The 22,658-nt window shown below is 41.9% G+C and overlaps 1 protein-coding gene across 4 annotated transcripts in view; it reads left to right on the top strand.

The window, feature by feature from the left end:
• Positions 1 to 22,658, top strand: part of Esr2 (estrogen receptor 2) — a 119,455-nt gene that overhangs the window by 77,346 nt on the left and 19,451 nt on the right. For 3 of the 4 annotated variants that reach the window (XM_074067821.1, XM_074067820.1, XM_074067822.1), the window contains 3 exons: positions 2,066 to 2,199; positions 13,296 to 13,476; positions 15,026 to 20,538. In XM_074067821.1, coding sequence (XP_073923922.1) covers positions 2,066 to 2,199; positions 13,296 to 13,476; positions 15,026 to 15,212 — 502 coding nt within the window. In that variant the 3' untranslated portion in view covers positions 15,213 to 20,538. Of the gene's footprint in view, positions 1 to 2,065; positions 2,200 to 13,295; positions 13,477 to 15,025; positions 20,539 to 22,658 lie in introns of those variants that run through there. The other variant, XM_074067823.1, reaches the window with a different exon arrangement.

The raw sequence follows: 22,658 nt of genomic DNA on the forward strand, positions 1-22,658 counted from the left end.
ATGGCTTGTATTTAATGAGGAGATGGTACCAATCTCAATAGTTAGGGGCCGTTCTTAGGCACAGGTGATAACTTCTAGAAAACAGGATTGACTTCAGATGAATGTCCTTACTCTACTACTTGGAGAGGTATACATGTGTACGTTGTGTGTGTGTGCAGATGTTTTTATCCCACCCCTGACTTTGAGTTTCACAGAAGAGTAAAGAGTCAAACTATTAAACCATCAATGTAATAGTTGGTGGACTTTTTTGTTTTCGTCCCTAAGTGACTTTTTCTGCCCTAAAGCAGGTTCCGACTATGTAATCTCGGCTGGCCTGAAACTTGCTGTGTAGCTAAGGCTGGCCTCCAATTCCCATCCTCCTACCTCAGTCTACTGACTACTGGGATTCTAGGGGTGTGCCACCACACCTGGTTCCCCTAAGTGATATTTTAAAATCAGCTTTACTCAGTACTAAATTCAAAGTCAAGTTGCACTTTCTAATATTTAAGTGTCCCAAGGCAGGGTGACTTGATAATGTGGCACGAGGGGGTTTTGTACAAACTTTGGCACTTTTTGCCCAGAACTTTGTGATTTTTGAAAATGATCTTTCCCTGTGAGCAACCTCTGACACTGCTGTTTTATCACTTAACCTGTGCAATTGTCAGTTGCAGCTGCAACTATCTACAGAGGTTGCCAAAGTAAGCAATTCACATGCTTGCAGCTCATCGTGGTGAGCCTGTGGGGTTGCGAATGCCGTGGAAGGCAGGATCCTGGTGAGATGCTCTCCTTGCCGAGCACTTAATGGGCCTCCCCAGGATTGGGGGCACCCAGGAGAGTCAATTCATTTGAATTCAACAAAGGCTCTTCCCCTAAATACCATAATCACTAGAAAAGTCCTGGCTTGGGGTTGGGGAAGGAGGTGGTGAGCAGCCAGTCTTTGAAAACCTTGTGCTCTCTTTAGGATCTGCTAAGGTGGCTAAAAATGAAACCTACAGAACCAACTGCCCCCATGTGTGCCTGTCACTGTGCGTTACAGGCTTTCAGTGGCTCTGAGGCTTTTGTGGAAAAACAGCTAACTGCTAGTCAAGAACATCCAATAACTGTAACTGATGATGACAGGTATTTTGAGGACAGTGATGTGGAGTAATGTATGTTAGGTTATAGTGAATAAAAGCCAGTATTTCCTAAAGAATAATCATTTAGTTCAAAAGTAACTTAAAATTAATTTTTATAAGAAGTGCTCAAAAGAAATTTGTCTAAAACTTTTGCTTAAAAATAATCTTCAACAAATCAATAACTTCCACATCTCTGTGTCTACTTTCTTTTCCTAACTAACCTGTCTTCAATTGTGTTTTCTTTGTATGTCATATTTGCTCTTTTCAAATTACATTTAAATGTCTCTTAGTTACTACACCAGCTTCTAAAGGACTACTAAGAAATGGTCCCGTAAGCCCAAGGTATTCTTCCTGGATATTTGCTTCTACAACACTCAGTGTTCCTTATTAAACTTTCCTGGTGGGAACATGGAACATCTCCTTTTAGTAATATGTGACATACCTAACTAGGGCTGGTCAACTGAAATAGTTTAGACTGAAATCAATGAAATCAATGGGGTAGTAGATTCTTTTAAGAAATCACTTGGTAAAGAGATAGAAGGAAAAATGTAGTTCCAATGTTCATTCATAAACAATATTGATTCAAATGTTTACTCTAAGGATTTATAGGAAATTCTTATTCATTCTCACTCTCTCTCTCACTTGTTCTCTCTCTCTCTCACTCGTTCTCTCTCTCTCTCTGTGTCTCTCTCTTTCTCTCTCTCTCTCTCCCCTCACCCCCCTACTGCTGAGGATGGAACTGAGGATCTCTCACATGCTAGGCAAGTGCTCTACACTGAGGTACAGCCCCAGCTCACCTTGACTTATTTATACAAACGAAATTCTAGTAATTTCATATTGCTAGGTGCAGTCTTATTATATCCAAAGGAGGTATAAGATGAAATTTGAGATTAAAAGGAAACTATTCCTTCTTGCTTATGATGGGTACCTGATGCTGTATGTTTCTTAAATTCCCAAATGAACTTTTGTAGGGATGAGGGGAAATGCGTAGAAGGAATTCTGGAAATCTTTGACATGCTCCTGGCAACAACTTCAAGGTTTCGTGAGTTAAAACTCCAGCACAAAGAGTATCTCTGTGTCAAGGCCATGATCCTCCTCAACTCCAGTAAGTAACCACACAGCTGGGCCGTGTTTCATGTGGGAAAGAAACTCTTTCTAAAACTGGTGTTTGGAAGAGTATTGACTTTCTATCGTATTCAAAAAGAGAATGATGGCTTCCTTTCTGACTTCTCTGTTTTATTTTCATAGGGATTTAAACTGTAGTTAACTTTTGGTAACAAGGATAAATTATTCATTGAATAAGCTACTGGCAGTCAGTTTAAAAAGTTGCTTGGGATGCTTGCTGGAAAAGGGAAAAAAAAAACTAAAGTGTTCTCCATTCGGCCTTTTTCAAGGTTTATACGGACATTTTTACATGGTTATTGTGTGGCTGTACTTTATGTTTTCTGTTCTGCTTTTACAGATTTATTTGTTGGTTCAGTAAAGACACTCCCTCAAATAGCTGCCCTCAAATAGCTCAGAGAGGGAGGGAGAGAACAATGCATGAGAAATCGTGATTCCAGTCTGCCGTGAGCACAGTGTGAGATGACTGCTTTGGGCACCGAGCAGCCACACAGAGGTTGAGACAGGAAGTGTCATGCACCGATGTCCCGTTAGGAAAACAGGAACCTGAATGAACGTGGTGTGGTGGAATTGGAGGTGGGACATGAGGAGGGTGTCTGGGAAATGTGGATGTTTTAGCTTTGCTAGTTTTTTTTTCTTATATAAATAATACTTGGTAAATGTGAACATTCCAACAAAAGAAAGCTATAGTAGGAAGATAATAAAAATCACCAGTAATATCCCTTTTGAAGGTATCTACCATAACTTTGGTGACCATAGTTAAAGTCACCATAGGGACCTTAACCATAAGGTCACCATAGGGAAGGTGACTAACCTTCCTTCCTTCCTTCCCTCCCTCCCTCCCTTTCCCTTCCTTTCACCTTTCTACCTTTCTTCCTACCTACCTACATACACACATACATATACATACACACATTCACACACACATACAGTTGTCCCTTTGTATGTATGGGATAATGGTTACAGGACCCCCAGTGGATACCAAAATCCATGGATGTTCAAGTCCCTTACATAAAATGGTGCAGTATTTGTACATACCCTGTGTATATCCTCTCATGAATTTAAATTAATTGGTTTATTTTTTAGTGGCATAGGTTCAAACTCAGGGCCTCACACTTGCTAAGTAGGTACTCTACCACTTGAGCCATGTCCCTAGCCCTTTTTGCTTTAGTTATTTCTCAGATAGGGTCTAATGCTTTTTGCCCTGGTCAGCTCCCAATTAGCTGGGATTATAGGTATGAACTACCACTCCTGGCCCTTATTTTAAGTCATCTCTAGATTAGTCACCATACCTATCACAATGTGAATGCTATGTACATAGTTGTTATACTGGATGTTTAGGAAATAATAACAAGAGTATACATATTGAGTACAGTTGCAGGTTTTCTTTTATTTATTTTTTGAGAACTAAGAATTGAACCCTGGGCCTTACATATGTTGGGCAAGTGCTCTACTGCTGAGCTATACCCCCAGCCCAAGATAGATTTTTTTTTTGTGGTATTGGGGATCAAACCTAGAGCCTTATGCATACTAGCAAATATTCAATCACTGAGCTACATCCCAACCCTAGATATTTTTTATAAAATATAATAATGTTACTACAAAAATAAAGGCGCAAAATACAAACTCTAGTTTATTATTATAGCTTCCATCCTCTCTTCTGGACAGGCAAAGAATGTACTTTGAGTAGCTCTGGACAGAGCATATTCTGCTGTCCAGGAGATGGTTGGGTGGAAGGGGATTAGGGCCTGAAAGAGAGGGGTGAGGAGGAATGAAGAAGGAATCTGAAGGTTGTGTGAAGGTGCAGAGACAACCATAGGGTACTCATTAAGAGGGTCTCTACTTGGCCTTATCTGCCCAATAGGACATTTCCCCTGTGCCCTGCATGGCCCTACCCCATTTATTGTCACCACTCACCTCTTACAAAGAAGTAAGAAGGCTTGGCTTACATCAGTGATTAAGTTGGTGTGCACATAGGACATGTTAGCCCAGACATTTCCAACCTGCCTGCAGACAGTGACCTCCCACGTGCATGACCTTCTCTGTCTTCCTTAAAGGGGAGCTTGCTTGGAAAGCACACTCTCATCTTGCCAACAGAGCCCATAGAATGCCAGAGGATGGGCTCCTCTTCCTTTCAGAAATAACTTAGAACGCTTTCTGTGCCACAAAGTGCTCCTTGGCTGGTGGATTGCTTGTTACAACACTTTGCAGTAAAAAGCCTTCTGTTTGGCAAGCTTCCCTACAGACATTTGAGCCTCCGAGACCTCATATTGTGTTGTGAAAGCTAAAGGCAGTGTCTGTGCCGATGGGAAGGGCAAGGGCTCCAGCACGCCTCCTGGACATCTGACAGTACTGCTGTGGTAGGAGAAGCACAGAAGGCAAAGGGGCACAGCGTGTCATTACCACTTATGGCAGTAAACCACTAGAGTTGTTTATGGCAAATCCAAAATTTAAAAATCTCTTAAGAAAGTTTCTCTCTTGCTTGGTAATCACAATGTTTGTCAAAATGAAGTTATTCAGTTCAACATTACTGTGAGGAAGTGGCAATTTTGTTTCTTTGGGGAAATTTCCATTGTTGGGAGAGGTGGGTCTTTTTTTACACTAGATTTTAAGACTTTGCAAGTATAAGCCTTTTTCTTCTAGATCATTTTTAGCACTTAATTCTTTTTTAAAGCAGGGATGGAATCTATCTCCCAACTTAAATAAATAAATAAAACCCTGACAAGACATGTGAAACAGACATTGGACCAACAGATCACATAGGATGGTGACGAGCGTCTCAGCTCCAGAAGGGATAAGATTGAGAATTCTCCTTTCCTCTCCCTTTTTGGTCTATTCAGGCCTTCTGCCGATTGGATGGTAGCTGCCCACCTTGGTTAAGAGCAGATCCTCCTTCATCAGTCCTCTGATTCAAATGCCAGTCTCTTCCAGGAATACCTTCACAAACATATCCAGAAATAATGCTTCACCAACTAGCTATCCGGGTACCCTGTCATGCAGTTAAGCTAACACCTCAAGTTAAGCATCACAAGGATGCAGAGAAGTCTGGAGACCTGCAGGAGGCCCTCAGGTTCCAGCTGAGTACTGATTTGCTCATCCTCATGAGGGTACTCAGTGAGAGCAGGGAGCCAAATTAGAAACCAGTGAATTCTGGAAAATTTCCAGATATTCGGAAACTAAGTAACATACCTCCAGAGAACCCATAGATGATTGAAAAAAATTGAAAGCAAATTAAAAAGTATTTTTGAAATTACAGAAAAATGAAAGTATGACATAGCAAGTTTGGTGGAAGGAAACTAAAGCAACACTCGGAGGAAACGGTGTCATGCTCAAAGCCTGCGTTAGAACAGGAGCAGGGGCTCAGATTAGTGACCTCAGGTTCCAAACATAAACAAGGAAAGGAGGAGAAAATGAAACTCCTACTAAGCAGAAGAAAAGAAATTATACAGATTAGTGTGGAAATCAATGGAATGCAAACAATCAAGCAACTCATGAAAATCAGAAGCTGACTCCTGTAGATCAATTCAGTTGATAAGCATCTGGTGAGAATGACAAGGATAAAGGAAAGAAGACACAAACTACCAATATTAGTAGTAAAAGAAGTATCTACGTTCTGTAGATATTAGAAAGAATAAAAAGGTGTATTATATTGATACACTTAGGTAAATATTGATACACTTAGGTGAAATGAGGAAATTCCTTGAAAGGCATAAATTACTGAAGCACAATCAAGAATTAAAACCCTGAAAAGCCGTATATTAAAGAAATTGAATTTATAGTTAAAAATCTTTCCACAAACAAAACTTGAGTCTCAGGTGGCTTTTCTGGAAGAATTCATTTAAGGAATGAATACTACCAAGTTTATAAATACTTTTGCAGAAAATCAAAGAGCAGGCAATACTTTAGAATTAGTTTTATGAGCCCAGCATTACTCTTGATAGGACATCCAGACGAATACATTGTGACAAAAGGTCATTTTCCGTCATTCGTATGTCTACATGCAAAAATTCTCTGCACATTCTCAGCAAATAGAATCCCATAGTATATTGAAAGGATAATTCATTATAAACGAGATTTCCCCAGGTATATAGGGTTTCCTTAACATTTGAAAATCAGTTACTAAAGCTCACCACATTCACAGTATAATAATGAAACATGTGATTATCTCAGTAGATGCAAAGAAAGCCTCTGTCAAAGTCCAGCTCCTCCCGCCAAAACCCTGAGCAAATGACCGAAGGAAGTATCCTTCCCTAATCAAGGACATCTGTGAAACCCTGTGGCTCATATATGCTTAATCACAATCAAGAACAAGGCAAGTGTCCTCTCCCACAAATCTAGTCTCAATTTGCTGAAGTTCCAGTAAGGTAAGAAAAAAGAAAAAGGCACTGGGCCTGGGAAGGTAGAAGTAAAACTCTTTATTTGAAAACTTGATAATCCACATAGAAAATCCCAAGGAGCAAAAAAAATAAAAAATAAAAGGTGTGTTTGGTAAGGTTGAAAATGTAAGAGCAGTATATAAAAATCAATTATATTCCTGTATGGTAGCAGTGAATAAGTGGGAAACATTAAATTCAGAACCATTTACAACAGCACCAAATATTACAAAACCTTCAGAATAAATTTGACAGAAGATGTGAGATACGCACACTAAAAATTGTAAAAAGACATTGCTGAAGGAAATTAAACAAATGGGTTAGAAGATTCAGTATTATTGTTAGTCTTCCCCCAAAATGATCCACAGACTCAACTCAATCCCAATAAAAATCTCAGTAGGCTTTTTGGATAGAAATTAAATGGCTGATTCTTAAATTCATATGAAAATGCCTACATCTAGAAGAGTCAAAACGACTTTGAAAAAGAACACACTTGGAGACCTTAATACTTACTGACTTCAAGAGTTACTACAAAGTCACAATAATGGAAACAATATGGTCTAACATCAGATAGACAAGTGGAGCAATGGAACAGAGTTCAGAAACCTAGGCAGCTAATGGTTTTCAATCAAGATGTCAAGGAAATTGATAAAGGGTGATCTTTTCAATAAATGATACTTGAACAAGAACTGCACCTTGACCTAACCTCATACCACATTACAAAAATTAAGTCAAAATGGATCCTGTAGAGACATTTTACAATAGTAGAAGAAAACTTTGTTCCTTGGCTTTGACAAAGATTTCCTTAATCAGACATAAATAATACAAATTTCTTTAAAAATATTTTTTTTTAGACAGAATCTTACTATGTAGCTCAGGCTGGCATGGAACCTTTGATCTTCCTGCCTCAGCCTCCCTAGTGCTGGGGTTACATGTGTGCACCACCATGACTGGGCTTACAATTTCTTTCCATTTTCTCTTTTTGAGACAAGGTCTTCCTATGTGATCAATTCTGGCCTTGAATTCAGGATCCTCCTGCCTCAGCCTCCCAAGTGCTGGGATTACATGCATGCACCAGCACACCTGATTAAAAATTCTTAAATTGAACTTCAACATAAATAGAACCCTTTTTTTTTTTTCTCCAAACATACTCTTATGTAGCTGGGGAGGTGGTTCAGTGGTAACTACTTGATTAGCAGTACCGAGGCTCTTGGTTAAATTCCTGTCACCATTAGAAAAAGGTAGCTCATGAAAAAATGAAAAGGCAAGATACATACCAGGATAAAATATTTGCAAAATATATATTCTAACAAAGGATGCGTATCTACATGTATAAAAGCTCAATAAGAAAAATAACTCATTTAAAAAATAAGCACGTTTAAATAGACACTTCAGTGTCTGTACAAAGAAGGTGTGTACATGAAATGATGCTCAGATTGTTATCCACTAGGGAACTGCAAATTAAAATCAACAAGAAACCACCACAGGCTTAGTAGAATGGCTAAGATTAAAAAGACTGACCATGGAGCAACAGGAACTGTCATGGGAGTGCTAGCTGGTGTAACCACTTTGAAAACCTATGTGGCATTTTCTTAAAAAAGTTAAACATACACCTACCAGATGGCATAGGCTTACTTGTTGGGATTTACCAGAGAGATAAAAGTGTATGTTCGTATAAAAATGTGTACATAATGTATAGCAGCTTTATTTGTAATAACAGAAAGCTGGCAACAAGCCAAATGTCCCTCAGTAGGTAAAAGGATAAGATGTAGTCTATCCATACAGTGGAGAATTACTCAGTAATAAGAAGGATTGAACAATTGATACATGTAACAATATGGATGAATCTTAAAATAATGGTATCAAATGAAAGAAACCAGCCACAAAAGTAGATATACTATATAATTTATTTTTAAAATTCACAAAAATCAAGCTAATCTAGAGTACCAACCAAATTGGTGGTTATCTAAGGATGAGATGAGGAGCTAGGAAGGAGGGAGGGATAGATTTTAAAGGGACATAAGGAAACTTTTGGTGGTGATGAGTGTGTCTATTATCTCAGTTGTGGTGATGGTTTTATTGGTGTACATGTGTGTTAAAATATAGAACATTGTACACATACAATATGTACAGGTTATTATATGTCAGTGAATTTGTAAACAATATAAGAACAAGGCAGAAAAAGATAGATCAAAAGAGAAAGGCTATAGACTGAGTGGAAAAGGTATTCTACCAAGCAGGGAACCAAATCTAGCAGAGGATAGACTAGGCCATGGGAGATACAGGTCAGAAGAAGGGAAGTGGGGGAGGTCTCAGGTTCAAGGCTATAAACACGCTCTGTCCTGCATTAGGATGGAGTCTGTGCACACCGCTCTTTGGCAGCTGCTAGGTTCTCAGGCGAGGTAGCTTTGGACTGTCTGAGCTGTTCCACTGCATAGTTTGGCCTCTGTTTTCCTGCCATGCTCACATTAGGAATGTCACTCAGCAGGGCTGCACTGGTGTCAGCATGGTCGTAGTTTCTCAGAAGTTATGTTTTAAATAACCTAATATTTCCAGGTGTGTGCCTCTACTAATAATGGGTATAATATGGAATGGAAATAAACTTCGCCATCCAGCTACATTTCAACTCAGTACCGGCACATGTCAGTGGCCTCTAAACACTGAGGAAGTCAAATGAACTAGATACAGTGCATTTGGACAGAATTGGGGATATGCACTCAAGCAGTCAGGGATCTGACCCTTCCTGGGTTTAAGTGGAAAAGGCACCTCCTCTTCCTCTATGGGAGGTGATGGAGGGGATGACATCCTAGTGTGTCTCTCAGTGTTTTCCACCATGCATATTTAGGGGTGGTGGGACCTGGAATTGCTGTATATACTTAGCCTTGATGTGCCTGTTGAAATGGAGACAACAGAAAATGTTGCATTTAACAACCCATGAACACATTAGTGTTGTATAAATTCGAAGGTGTTAACCTCAGCATTGTAGTTAACTTGGCATAACTATCCTTGTCACCTAGGAATCTGAAGGCAAGTAATCCTCCTTTAAAAGTAGAGTGGCTCTGAGTCTAGGAAATAGAGTGAAATTAGCCTGCAAATAATTATTGTTAATCTTTTAAAATAGTTTCAATTAGGACCAGGTTTATTTATCTAAACAATTTTAAGACTTCAAAAGAATGAAACTTCACTAAATGAAAGAAGTGGAGGATTAAAACCAGGCAGTTCTCTTTCACATTAGAGGGGTACACACATACCCCAGGCATCTCCCAAAAGCCAGAAAAGTTTTCCTGTGGTCAGCCAATCATTATTCTTTGAACACATAGGATGTGATAAACCTGGGGTTTGTGCTTCTCAATGTCAGGTGGGCTAGCAAGAGGAACAAGAGATGAGGGGAGGAGCCGGTGTCCTTGGCTTTGTTTTCACTCTTTGGTATGTATGAAGCATTGTGCCAAGAGTTTGTCTTTTTTTTACTACATCTCTTTAGTTTTGTGAAAAATAACTTAATTTTGTTCCAAAATGGATCCTAACTAACGTTTCTACTTTTTGGGGTGATGGTGGATAATTTTTATTGTTTCCTGTATGTCTGATTAACTGGCTTTGTGTCTTGTCTTTTGCCCCTGCCCAGGGCCTGCCATTTAGCCCTTGCTCTGCATGAACCTGGGCTGCCCCCAGTCTGCAGAGGCCCAGGGTCTGCCCTTGGCTTTCGAGGGGAGCCAGGCTCACACACTGATGAGGGAAATTTGGGTTATTGTAGTTTTGGTTCTGAAGTGTTGTTTATTTTTATTTAACAACCTTATTGTGACATCATTCACGTACCACACAATTCACTCCTTTAAAGTACACAGTTCAGTGTTTTTAATATACTCGCTGCATGTGGTACAATCATCACGACAATCAATTGTAGGACATTTGCGTCATCCCCAAAGGAATCCCATATTCCTTGACCATCACCCTCCATTCCCCACCCTGCTGATACCCCAGGGCTGTTACTAATCTATTTTGTCTCTGTGGATTCGCCTATTTTGAATATGATTTCATATACATGGAATCAATACAACATAGTTTTTCTTGACTGGCTTTTCTCAATTAGCATAATGTTTTCAAGGTTCATCCATGTTACAACATGTATCAATCAGTACTTAATCTTTTTTATGACCGAATAATATTCCTTTATATGGACAGACCACATTTTGTTCATTCATCAGTTGATGAATAGTCAATTGCTTCTACTTTTGGGCTATTATGAGTAATGCTGCTATGAACACTAGAGTACAAGCCAAGGAATTATTTTTATAATTTTAGCTTTTTTTTTTTGGTACTGGGGCTTGAACTCAGGGCCTTCACCTTGAGCCAGTCCACCAGCCCAATTTTTGTGTGTGTGTGATAGGGTTTTTTGAGATAGGGTCTCAAGAACTATTTGCCCCGACTGGCTTTGAACTGTGCTCCTGATCTCTGCCTCCTGAGTAGCTAGATTACAGGCGTGAGTCACTGGCACCCAGCAAATTTCAACTTTTGTCACTTGGAATGAGATATGTGTAGGTGCACAATTTTGACTTCTTTTAGAATTCAAAGATAGACACACACACTCTTTTTCAGTTCTGGGGATGAAACCTTGGGCCTTCTGCTTGCTAGGCAAGTGTCTGTCACTTGAGGCATACCCCTAGTCCTTTGGTTTTGATTTGTTTTTCAGATAGGTTCTAGGACCTCCTTCCTCCACCTTCTGAGCCGCTGGGATATGGCTGGGATTACAGGTGTGCACCACTGTGTGTAATGTCCAAGGGCATTATATTTCTTGATGGCAGTAGAAGTTCATGGTGTCCGTGCCCTGCAGCAGCACAGACTAGCTGGCAATAAGAAGACAGCCTGCTTATGTGCTGGCATCAATTTTAGGCCAAGCAGACTTTAATTAATGTTTTTGTGTGTGTGTGTGTACCTAAAATATGCACAAACATTTCATTTGTAATAGTGTGTCTGGCTAAAAAGCAAACATTTGAACCTGGGGGAAGTCAGATCATTCTCCCTATATTGAGATATGATGACAAATCGGCCAGGCCTGGGCCCTTGAGGTGCCAATGTGCAATCTTGCTGAGGGTGGGAGGCTGGCTGTGGGATTATGAGGACAAGGCTGGCATCCTGCATGCAGAGCTTCAGGGAAGAGCTCCTACCAGACTTAGGATGGAAAGTAGGGTAAGCTTCCAGAGGAAATTCACGACCAGGCCGAGATCTACACAAATGAAGGAAGGATGGGAAGGAAGGAGAGAGTTCCTAAGTAGAAGGTGGAGCACGTTCAGTATGCCACCTATTCAGTGAGTTGAAAGTAGGACTTACCGTGAAGTGTGGTGGAAACTGAGGATTAAAAGAGCAGGGAGAGACCTGAGTCCCTAAGTGACTGCACCATGTTGTTGCAACTTGACCTCAAGAGCTGGAAGGTCATTAAAGGGGCTATGAGCAGATCTCCGTTTTGGCCACTTGGGACACTGGGTCACCAGTGGGTCGTTTCCTCTGCGTTGTTGCTGGGGCCGGGTGGGCGGGTGGCGATGGGAGGTCTAAGGATGGGGCCGGGAAGGTTCTCAGAAGAGCCAAGAATTGGGCAGGAGGTTAGAGTAACCTCTGGGTTCCAAATCTGCATCATCAGACACGGACACCCCTACGGATGTGGTAAAGCAGCACACTTGAATCGTTGTGCTTCTGTGTGTCCCTTGCTGTGATTGAGTTGAACTTAGATGAACTGAGTTGCCTTAATTGAACTGAAAATGTCAATAAAAGCAGAAAGCAAAAACTGCCAAAACAAATCCTGTGGAGGATGGAAACCGCCATCCTTATTCTTATGACAATGAAATCTGCATTTCCCTTGTTGATTTCACATGTTTGTTACTTTGGAATTAAAAGCTAGGAGCAAAAGCTAATTGTTTTAGGGAAAGGGGAACAGGAGATTTACCTCAGCTGGGTTTTTTTTGCAACCATTGGGACTCAGATCCTAGAGTCAGAGGAATTAAACACAGGTCAGGACCAGGTAGAGGAAGCAGCCCACAGTGGGGAGGTTGTGGGGACCTCAGGAGCTATGTTCCCATAAGTTTTGCTCAATGAGGAACTGAGGCAGGAGGAAGTGGGGAATGGGTGCAGCGTCAGAGAGCTAGAGATGGTGGGTATAAAGTAGATAAGACCTGATTCCAGATCCCTAGTCTTTCTGCCCCATCAAGATACCACAGAAGTGAGATGCAGAGGTAGCAGTGACACCCCCGTTGTGGCTGGCTGAGGCACCTGGTACCAATTGGAGCGCAGGTGAAGCTTCAGAGCATTGTGCACTAGTTTATGTTTCTTAAATTCCCTTAGATGAAGAAGGGTAGAAATAATCTTGCTTCCTGACCATCTCTCTGTGTGCGTGATGCTGGAAAATGAGGACTACCATGTAACGGTTTGAGGTGACTGGATACATCTGCTATGACAAGGCCACGGTTCTGGCCTGTGGGCACTGTGAGAGGTGGTTTGAGAGCCCTGCACTTAACAGGCTTCTCTTACACCTCAGAGGTGGGGCTGGCACCAGAGAAGAGCCCCGTGCAAGGCAATGTCATGCATTTAAGGTCCCACCCCATGAGCACAAGTCAGTAGAGCCCAAGTCAACTTGGCTCCTTCCCGGAGGATGTGGGCATGTGTGACCTCAGCTCCCTTTTCTCAGAGCAATGACTTGGGGCTCTCATTCTTTGTCCAGGTATGTACCCTTTGGCTGCAACAACCCAGGAGGCAGAGAGCAGCCGGAAGCTGACTCACCTCCTGAATGCCGTGACCGATGCTCTGGTTTGGGTGATCGCCAAGAGCGGCATCTCTCCCCAGCAGCAGTCCATTCGCCTGGCCAATCTCTTGATGCTGCTCTCTCACGTGAGGCATGTCAGGTACAGACCTGCAGGAGCTGCTCCAGCAGGGCGTGGGTAGCATGTGTGCTTTGAGCTTTGGGAAAAGTGTTTGCAAGTCTGAACTGGATCAAGTAGAATTGCCACCTTTTAAAGGGGAAGGAGCCCCTGAAAGGGAATGGGTGCTTCATCAGTTCACACATCTGTAACCAAAGATCAGCACAGAGGGGGCATTGAATGAATGTCATGTGGCATCTTACAGGATTTTCATAGCATCTGTTTTTTGGTTGCTAAGGCCTAGAGCTTGTTTATGGAGTCCTAAAAGGGGCAGTTTCTCCACTAAAATGCCATCCTTCTGCCACCCAGGGCTAAGGCCCTGAGTCATTTTTGTGACTAGGCTGAGTCTGATTCTCACAGCTGCCCTTGTGCTGGTGACTGGGGATGTATGCAAAGCCTTCCCTATGAGTTGTCCTTTTTCTTTTTTTTCTTCCCAATGACATCAGGATACTAAGGATGAGACTCAAGAAAACTTGCCAACAGGTTCAAAAGCAGGGCATTCCAGTCAGGATGGGTACACTGTGTGCATTGATGGAGCGGCACACGGTGATGGCTACTGCTGGTACCATGATGCTCAGGAGGGCCCTGCCCTGACGCTGGAATGGGGAGACGAGGGAGGAAGGTCTAGGGACTGTGGGGAAGTAAAAAGACTTCTGCTCCTGTGTTCTCTTTAATGATCACTTTACAGGACAGAGGAGGTTGATCCTTAGCCGTTCCATATTTGTGAATTCATCTACTTGCTCACATGGATTTGTTACCCCTAAATCATTACTTATGGCACTCTTGAGGCCATGCCCAGAGTGGCAAAAATTTTGAGTCGCTCGATATGCATGTTCCCAGCTGAGGTGGAACCAGGAGATGTTCTGCTGTCCTGTGTCAGCTCTCACACTGCAAATAGTGTCATCAGTTACACTGTCTATTTAGAGTCATATTGTTGTGCTTTTTGTGGGTGGCTGCATTGTTTAAAACAACTTCCTGGTGTAGTGCTGAAGGGCTCCCTGGTGTTTCGAAGTGCAAGAAAGATGTGATGTGCCTTTTGGAGGAAATACACGTCTTAGATAAGTCTCATTCAGGCGTGAGTTCTAGCACTGTTGACCACGAGTTCAATGTTAATGAAACTACAACATATAAGTAGGGTGTCTTTGTACAGAAACATACATAAAGCAAGGTTGTGTATTGATTGGCTGATGAAAATTTTGTAAGCAGAGGCTTGAGGAACCAACTGTGTATTTCCTCTAGAAAGAATGATTCAGTATTTGCTGATTCAATGCTTGTAGTGTCTTTGTAGAATGTAACTTCCGTGAGGAATGAAATTGATTGTACCATGTGTCAGGCCATTGTGGGTGGGTAGTGGGACACACAGGATAGCATGCTTATTGAGGGACTTGGATGCATGAGCTGAAGAACTACAGGCTGGGGGAACTGTAGAGTGTGTGTGGGGGGGTGGTCTGGCTCTGTACACAGTTGGGGAAGATCTCAACATTCCTGTGACTACCTCCAGGGAAGGAATCTCAGCACCTTTTTGTCCCCATAGTAACAAGGGCATGGAACATCTGCTCAGCATGAAGTGCAAAAATGTGGTCCCAGTGTATGACCTGCTGCTGGAGATGCTGAATGCCCACACACTTCGCGGGTACAAGTCCTCAGTCCCGGGGAGCGAGTGCAGCTTGGCAGAGGACAGTAGGAGCAGAGAGGGCTGCCAGAACCCAGCGTCCCAGTGATGCCCCGCCCTGAGGTGAAGGAACAGCCCACAAGGAGGTCAAAGGCGGAAGTGTGGACTCCGGCAGGTCGTGAAGCTGGGCTTCATCTTCGTGCCAGTGGCAGCCTTAGTCATGTACCGTCCTTCCCCCACCTTTCCACTTCCCAGTCACAGTTTTCCTTACCCTGCAGGCACATTCGAATGCAGTGTTCCAACTTGTATAACCTTTAAGGATCTCAATGTGCTCCCTTTCGTACTTTCCATGTCCCTGCCACCCCCTTGGAAAACATCTCAAAGGTTCTGGAATGAATGGTGGAACTCTGACTCAGGAGGGTTGCAAATTAGGTGAGAGAATGTGACATATTTATAGGAAGTGGATTAACCTTACTGTGTGACCTTGGAATCGACTTCTGCATGCCTCTTCTGGACCATTTGATTGTAGGATTTAAAACCCCAGTGACAATCAGTTAACTAGTTTGACATACCTACCTCACAGGCCTGTGAGGACTGATGTCAGTTGTTTTGTTAGTCTGTCAAAAGACTAGAGGGACAGTGTCAAGCTGGGTGTGAGCTGTGGCCTTCCTCCCACACCTTGTTACCCATGGCAGATTGGTCCCTCTTGATTTGCATTTGTGGGGCCTGCTGGTGCCAGGTGTGTCTGTATGGAAGATTTAAATCTCTTCTAGAATGGATCCCTTTGAAATTCTGGGCCAACAGCTCGTGTGTGTGCTGCACAAAGGCTGCATTTGTAGGAATGGGCCACTGTTCTGTGGGCACAGCAGAGGTAGCAGCCACAACCTCCACGAGTCACCCAGAGAGCTAGGGACAGTTGTTAACTGTATGTGGTGTACTAGTCTATGCAAAGATCTACCCCCACGCCCATGTCCCCACACCTGCACAGCAACCTCGCACCCGTGCTGTAGGCTGATGGGCATAGCACTTGAACAAGAGGCCATAGTTTGTGAACTCTCCTTTAGAGAGAAATATTTAGGTGTAATTATTTTTAGCAAAAGAGAGTTCTTTTACCCCCTATGGATGTCTTGAAATATTTTCTTACGAGAACATCTATATGATGGGCTGGGTGAAATAGAAACTTAATAAAAACATTAGCTCTTATTCCAGGTGGAACATAAATAGGAACTGAAGATAAAGCACTTCTAAAATGACAATTTTAACTCACTTTTTAAGAATTGAAGATTTCAGACAACTTTTTGGAAATATAGCAAATGCACAAAATGCATAATGGTTGTACTTTGGAAATGAGCAGTTAACTAACCATGCTGATTTTTGTGGTAATGTCTTCAAAAGTTACCCAGTAATATGGCATTAAATATTTTCTTTTAAAAATAGGTTTACTTTGGCTAGCCCATCCTGTATTTACTGAGTCATTAGGAAGATTAAATTTAATGAAATAAAAATTAGTTTCTGTCAGTGAGAACTTGATTTTTTTTTTTTGGCTAGGCAGGTGCTCTACCACTTGAGTCATGCCCCCAGCCCTTTCTTGGTTCAGTTATTTTTCAGGCAGGACCTTGCATTTTTTGCCTGGGAAGTGGCCTCACAGGTGATCTTCCTATTTACAGCCTACTGTGTAGCTGGGATGACAGGTGTGGGCCACCATGCTTGGCTTGTTTGTTGAGATGGAGTCTTGCTAACTTATTGCTCAGGCTGGCCTTGAACCCCAATCCTTCCAATCTGTACCTCCCAAGTAGAGTTGGGGGGGGTGTTGAATAACTCCGAATTTTGATACTGGCGCAATTTTACTAGAAGTTGGGCTTAGCTGTCTCAGAAACACTTGGACATTGGCTTGAGAGAACACACTGATAGTGGTGTTCCAAGGCAGTTTGAAATTATTCTTAGGGACTCAATGCTACAGCCTTAGATTCAGTGCAGAAACATAAGCTTGATTTCATAGGAAGCAGGGAACCAGTGTTACCCTGAAGGTCAGTTTTCTTGCTTTCTGGCCAGCATAGACTCCCCCACTATAAACAGAGGGGTTGGGAGGCTGGAGAGAAGGAGGTGGGAGGCCAAGAAGTCAGCCTTGAGCAATTGTTTGCCAGTGAAATCCTACTAATTGTCGTTTAAGAGACTATGAGGTAAGAAAGACAAAGAAAAAACAGAATGAAGTTCAAGCCATTGCCTAATTACTACATAGTGACATTTTTTATGTTGAATTTTGATACTTAAGGAAGGTACCAGATAGGACTCAGGTGGCTAAGTCCTGTGTGTACTTAGATATGTGCAAATGGCCTTTCTTTTTTCTTTTTTTTGCAACAAGGTCTCACTATGTATCTCCAGGCTGGCCTTGAACTTTGGATATGCCTGCCTTGGCTGCTGTGATTACAGGTGTGTGCCACCCTACCATTATGTCTGTTATTTTTCACAAATTCTCTGGCTGCATCTTGAGGCTGCTTGTTTCACTGTATTTCAATTTAGCCTGACTTTCGGTCATTTCTTCTTGCCCCAGGTCTCACCTAGGTGTGCTAGAGCACAGGTTAGTCCAACCTTGAGGGCTCTGAGGTGTAGGGCTTATTTTGGCTTGGATCTAGGGCAGGCAGGCGAGTGAGATGATAAGATCTGTACTCTGAAGGTATTTGTTGTTTTGAGTATCTGAGGGCTATTTCCCACTTTCAATGAAGTGTTGACTATCTGCCCATCTGCTCCAAAAATGTCCTCTACGGATGATAACTTAAAAAAAAAAAAACCAACATGTCAGGCTACCATTTTTATGTGTTGGAAAAATCCTCGATATCCATTTTAAAGGTTAGTCATTTCTCTTTAGTTCATAGTGGTTTCCTGTAAATGTCTTCTTTTTGGGGATATCCACTCCTGCCAAATCTTCCTTTAGGACAATTTTGGAGTTTTTCCATAGTGAAGGATGGATCTCAAGTGTTTTCAAGTTCAGTTTTTAGAAGGAATTAACTAGGATGAATTGGACCCAACAATTGTAAACAGGAATTAGACCACTGAAGAAAAACAAAACAAAACAGTGATCTTCTACCTGCCACTAGCATGGCAAAATTCCTTTCCTCTGTTTTAATTGGGAAGTGATTATTAAATTAAGAGAACCTTATTATAGATGAATGAGATCTGGACTTAAAAAAACATGAGTGATTAATACAAGGCCATGCAGACAAATTTTAATAAAATGATTGCCATGAAATATCCTTAATACAGAGAGTTCACCCAGATTCCTGGGGGTGAATTGGCTCTCTCTAAAGAGGATGGCGTGGGCAATTCCAGAAGAGCCAGACCATGATTCTTCACAGTGAGTTTCATTCTAACTGAACCTCCCCGTCTGTTCTCAGGCCTGTCATACAACAGGAATGACTGCAAAGGATCAAACTCGACAATAACCCTGAGGAGATTTTTCTTGAAAAATTGAGGCAGGAATGCAGGACAGAGCTGTTAGCTAAATAACTAATCTGGGGAGTCTTAACCACATTAAAACCAAACAGTACAACAAGCAACCAGAGCTATGCAGTCAGAGTCTTTACTTGGGTTACTTCACCTGCTAACTCAGCTGGAAGGCCAGGGAGTTTGGAATTCATTAAGAAAAAACAGCTACCAATTCTTGGCAGAACTAAGTTAAGTTGAAGCAATTCTAGAATTTTCTAGCATGTGAAAACAGGGTTTGGTTTCTGTTTACAACTAAGAGGCTTGCATAGGTTGATACCTCAAATTCAAGATAAATCTTCAGTTTCTAGCTCTATTTTAAAAGTCTTTTTATTTAAGAAGATCTGATACATTTTTTAAGCTAAAAATCTTTTCAAAAATAAGACTGTATAAAGAAAATGATAAAAAACATACCATTCAGTATTTAGAAATACTGAAATGTTTGTGGACCATTTACTGCGTGCCAGACACAGTTCTGTCTGCCACACATTCACATTTAATCCTCATACTAATTGCTGTTATCCTTTCTGCTTGTGGAAGCTAGCAAGAACCTCAGCGAACTTGCTCAAAGTCACACAGAACAAGTGACAGAGCTGAACAGGGGCAGTCCAAGTCCAGTGCTCAAAGTGATCACGTGGTTCAACTAGCTGAAAAAAAATATTAAGGAGCTGTGGGTGCAGCTTCAGCGGTGGAGCTCTTGCCTGGCATGTGTGAGGCCCTCGGCTCGCTCCCTAGCCCTAGTCTGGAGCTACATCCTCACCCCCAGAAAAGATATTTTTAAGCTGCAGAATCCATTTATCAAGTGCAACCTGACATGCATGGCTACTGCAGCTTCAGCGGGACCTGCCTGTGAGGCCCCCACATTCCTAACACCCAAAGCATCCTTGTAGACACAGCAACAGCTCGTAAACCTTCTGACCCAGTTCAGTTCTGTCTTTTATACATGTGCAAATTAAAGCCCAGAGGGGCAAAGTGACCTGTTCAAGGTCATAAACCTTATGGCCAAGGGAGGACTGGAATTCAGGTCTTCTGCCTGCCTCTGTTGGCATTGCTTCTGCTGCCTGATTCTTCCTGCTTCTCGAGCAGAATCTCAGTATGACATGGCATGGTTGCCTTCTGCAGGACCTTTAGCTCCTGCCTTCTCAGCTTAGATGGGATGTGCATGAACAGTAGCAGTGATAGGCAGTAAAAATAAGGTGACTCATTCCTGTCCTCCCATGCTAGTGGGTACTGCCACCACCTCCCGTCTGCTCCCGCTTCCCCCAACAGTACATTCCTCGGAAATTTACCCACGCACAACTCCAGGTGTCTCTTAGGTGTTGATGCTTCCCTGTGGAGTTTGGTATACCATAGTGTGAAAACACGTGGCATTTATTCCTTTTAGTTCTCAAACTGAAGGAAGTTTGGCTCTGGTGGCAGCTCTAAGTTGTGCATTTCTCTGTGATGCACAATCTTACCTCCTTTTTTGTTGCTTTCGAGTCAGTTTTTTTTTTTAAATTTAAATTCCAAGGATCCTGTTCACTTGTAGAGTCAGCCAGTTATTTGATGTTGGGTTTTACTTATGGAAAGGGCAAACATTTGCTTGCCCAGAACAGTTCCTGGTTAACTGTACCATCAGTGTTGTTGCATTTGTTTTGCTGTGTTGGGTATCTAAATGACATGAGTATGGGTTCTGTAACTTTATTATTCAATGGTCTTGTGTATTTCCAAGCCCGTTGGTTGCCTATAATTTGTCATTTTTTCAGACAGATGCCTTGCACCATTACACTAATTTGTGGATTAGCATTTGTAGGCTTTAAAATGTGGGCCTTTAAGAAATGAATGTTTGTTGTGTGAAAGCAGATTTTTGAGACTTGCTTTCTATTCCTCTGGGTAGTACTTTGTCCTGTGTCCCTTTAATGTCTATGGAACTATTGAGAAAAGTTTAATGTGACAAATAAAGTGCTTTTTATAAATTCAGTTTAAAAAATGTATTCGTTGGGAGCTGAGGATAAAATCTTACAGTAATTGGGTTAAATAATATCTGTATTCGGTTTTGAGTTCTATTCTATTTTGGGTTTCTAAAGCCCTTTGGGAATTTGATGAAAAGCACGGATAGTCCTCCTAGGCTTAACACACAGAAGTACAGATGCTTGTATACTGAAAGAGCTGACCTCTGCCTTAAGCTAAGGCTTCCTAACCAGGAACAATTTAATCACTGATCATCTAATCACCAGTGTGGCTTTATGACTACAGGCTCTGTGTGTAGGAGTGAAGTGTGGCTCACAAAATGTAAAAGTCCTGGTATACAATACGGCAATTATTTCGATAGAGTTTCTGTAATTAGTCTACCTGAATCAATTAGTATTATGCCCTTCAGAGATGGGGAGAGAAGTAACTTGTTCATATTGAAGTTATTTTTGTATGGATAAGTCATATATATTTTCCTCTGCAAGTGGGGCAGGAAAGATGCAAGTATCTGTGACAGTGTAAGACACAGATTATCTCACATGAATGTTTTGTGAGTACAGCAGACCCTGGGTATCCACGGGTACCTGGTTCCACGATCACCATGGAGGGAACACCATGCACGCTCAGGATACAGAATTCAGGGCTGTGCTGTAGATGCTTGGTTCATTTTCCCATACTGCTGCCTAACTTCTGCTGAAGACATATGAAGACATGCTTGTTAACAAATCTAGCATTCTCACTTGATCACGTCAATTAAGCACATTTGATTTTACTTGTTTTGGGAGGCAGATTTTCACAAAATTCGGGGTAGGGAAATACTCAGCAGATCACATGATGACAGTGGGACTGAGAAGTCAACTGGGATGTGTAATGTGTGTGCAGGAATTTTAAATTTTTGTTTTTTTAAAATGTTTTTCTGATCATGCAAAGTCAAAACCATGTGTAATAAATCCACAAATAAGGCTGAGCTGTGGTGAAGGAAGGTGACAGTGGCTTCCCTGGGGATGGGTGTTGGGGGAAGGGGTGGGTAAGCTTAACGTTCTCTTGTAGCCACTTGGTATATATATAATTGGGCCTCAAGACGTAAGCAGCTCCTTGACTTATCCTTGTGTCCCTCCTTAAGGGCAGAAAAGACCACTGACCCACTCACCTCCATAGGAATGGATGATGGGAAGGGAGATAGAGATTTTGTTTTTTTGCCTCAGGCTACAGTGCAGCAGGCACCCTCTAAACACCTCAGTGGTTTAAGGAAAAATTCCCTCTCTGGGATTAACTGTAATCCACAAAAAAAGATAGATCATTTAACAAGTTAAAATACATTTGAAGTTATGTGGTAAACTCCACCTTTCTCCCCATATCAACTCACCAATTTGATAACCAAACAGTGAAGGTAAAGTGAAGATAGACTCTTTTCAAATGGTCCTCTAACAAGCTGGTTAACTGCACAGGCCTTGTGCATGCCTGACCCATGGCGGGTGCCGACACTGAAATATACCGATGTGCTTTGCAAAGAAGGGAAGAGAGCTGATCAGTGGTGTTTTTCTTCATGGTACCTCTAGGTGCTAAAAATGCAGGTGAGGAACTGGATCAGTAACTTCCAGTAGAGGGAGAAATGCTTTGTTTAGGTGGAAAGTAGACAGTAAGTACTGGAATCCCATGAAAGGTAGGTTTCTTTGCCTATAACATTTGTTAGACACCTGGCTGCCTGTCACAGATGGAGTATATCTCACATTCAACTCCAAAGAGCTCAAAAACTGAGTGCCGACATGACACTAACTGGAGAGTTCTACACCGTGAAACCTTGTTGCATGCACAGAATTACTAAAAATACTGTATTACGTGACCTTAGGCCTGTGTGGATAAGGTATATGTGAAACACATGAATTTCTTGTTTAGGCTGGGATCTCATTTCCTAGAGATCTCATAATGTACATGCAAATATTCCAAAATCCAAAAACCCTCTGATCCAAACACTTCTAGTCCCAAGCATTTTGGACAGGGGGTACTCAAGTTGTACTTCATTCCACAAAGAGCTGGGATTAGAAAAACTGGGTGAAACAGCCTTCCTTTTTGTCCACTTTCCTTGCAGCACTGCCCTTAGCTGTTTCCCTGTAGCACCTGACGG

The sequence above is a fragment of the Castor canadensis genome, chromosome 3 (genome assembly GCF_047511655.1).
Source record: "Castor canadensis chromosome 3, mCasCan1.hap1v2, whole genome shotgun sequence".
Lineage (NCBI taxonomy): Eukaryota > Metazoa > Chordata > Mammalia > Rodentia > Castoridae > Castor > Castor canadensis.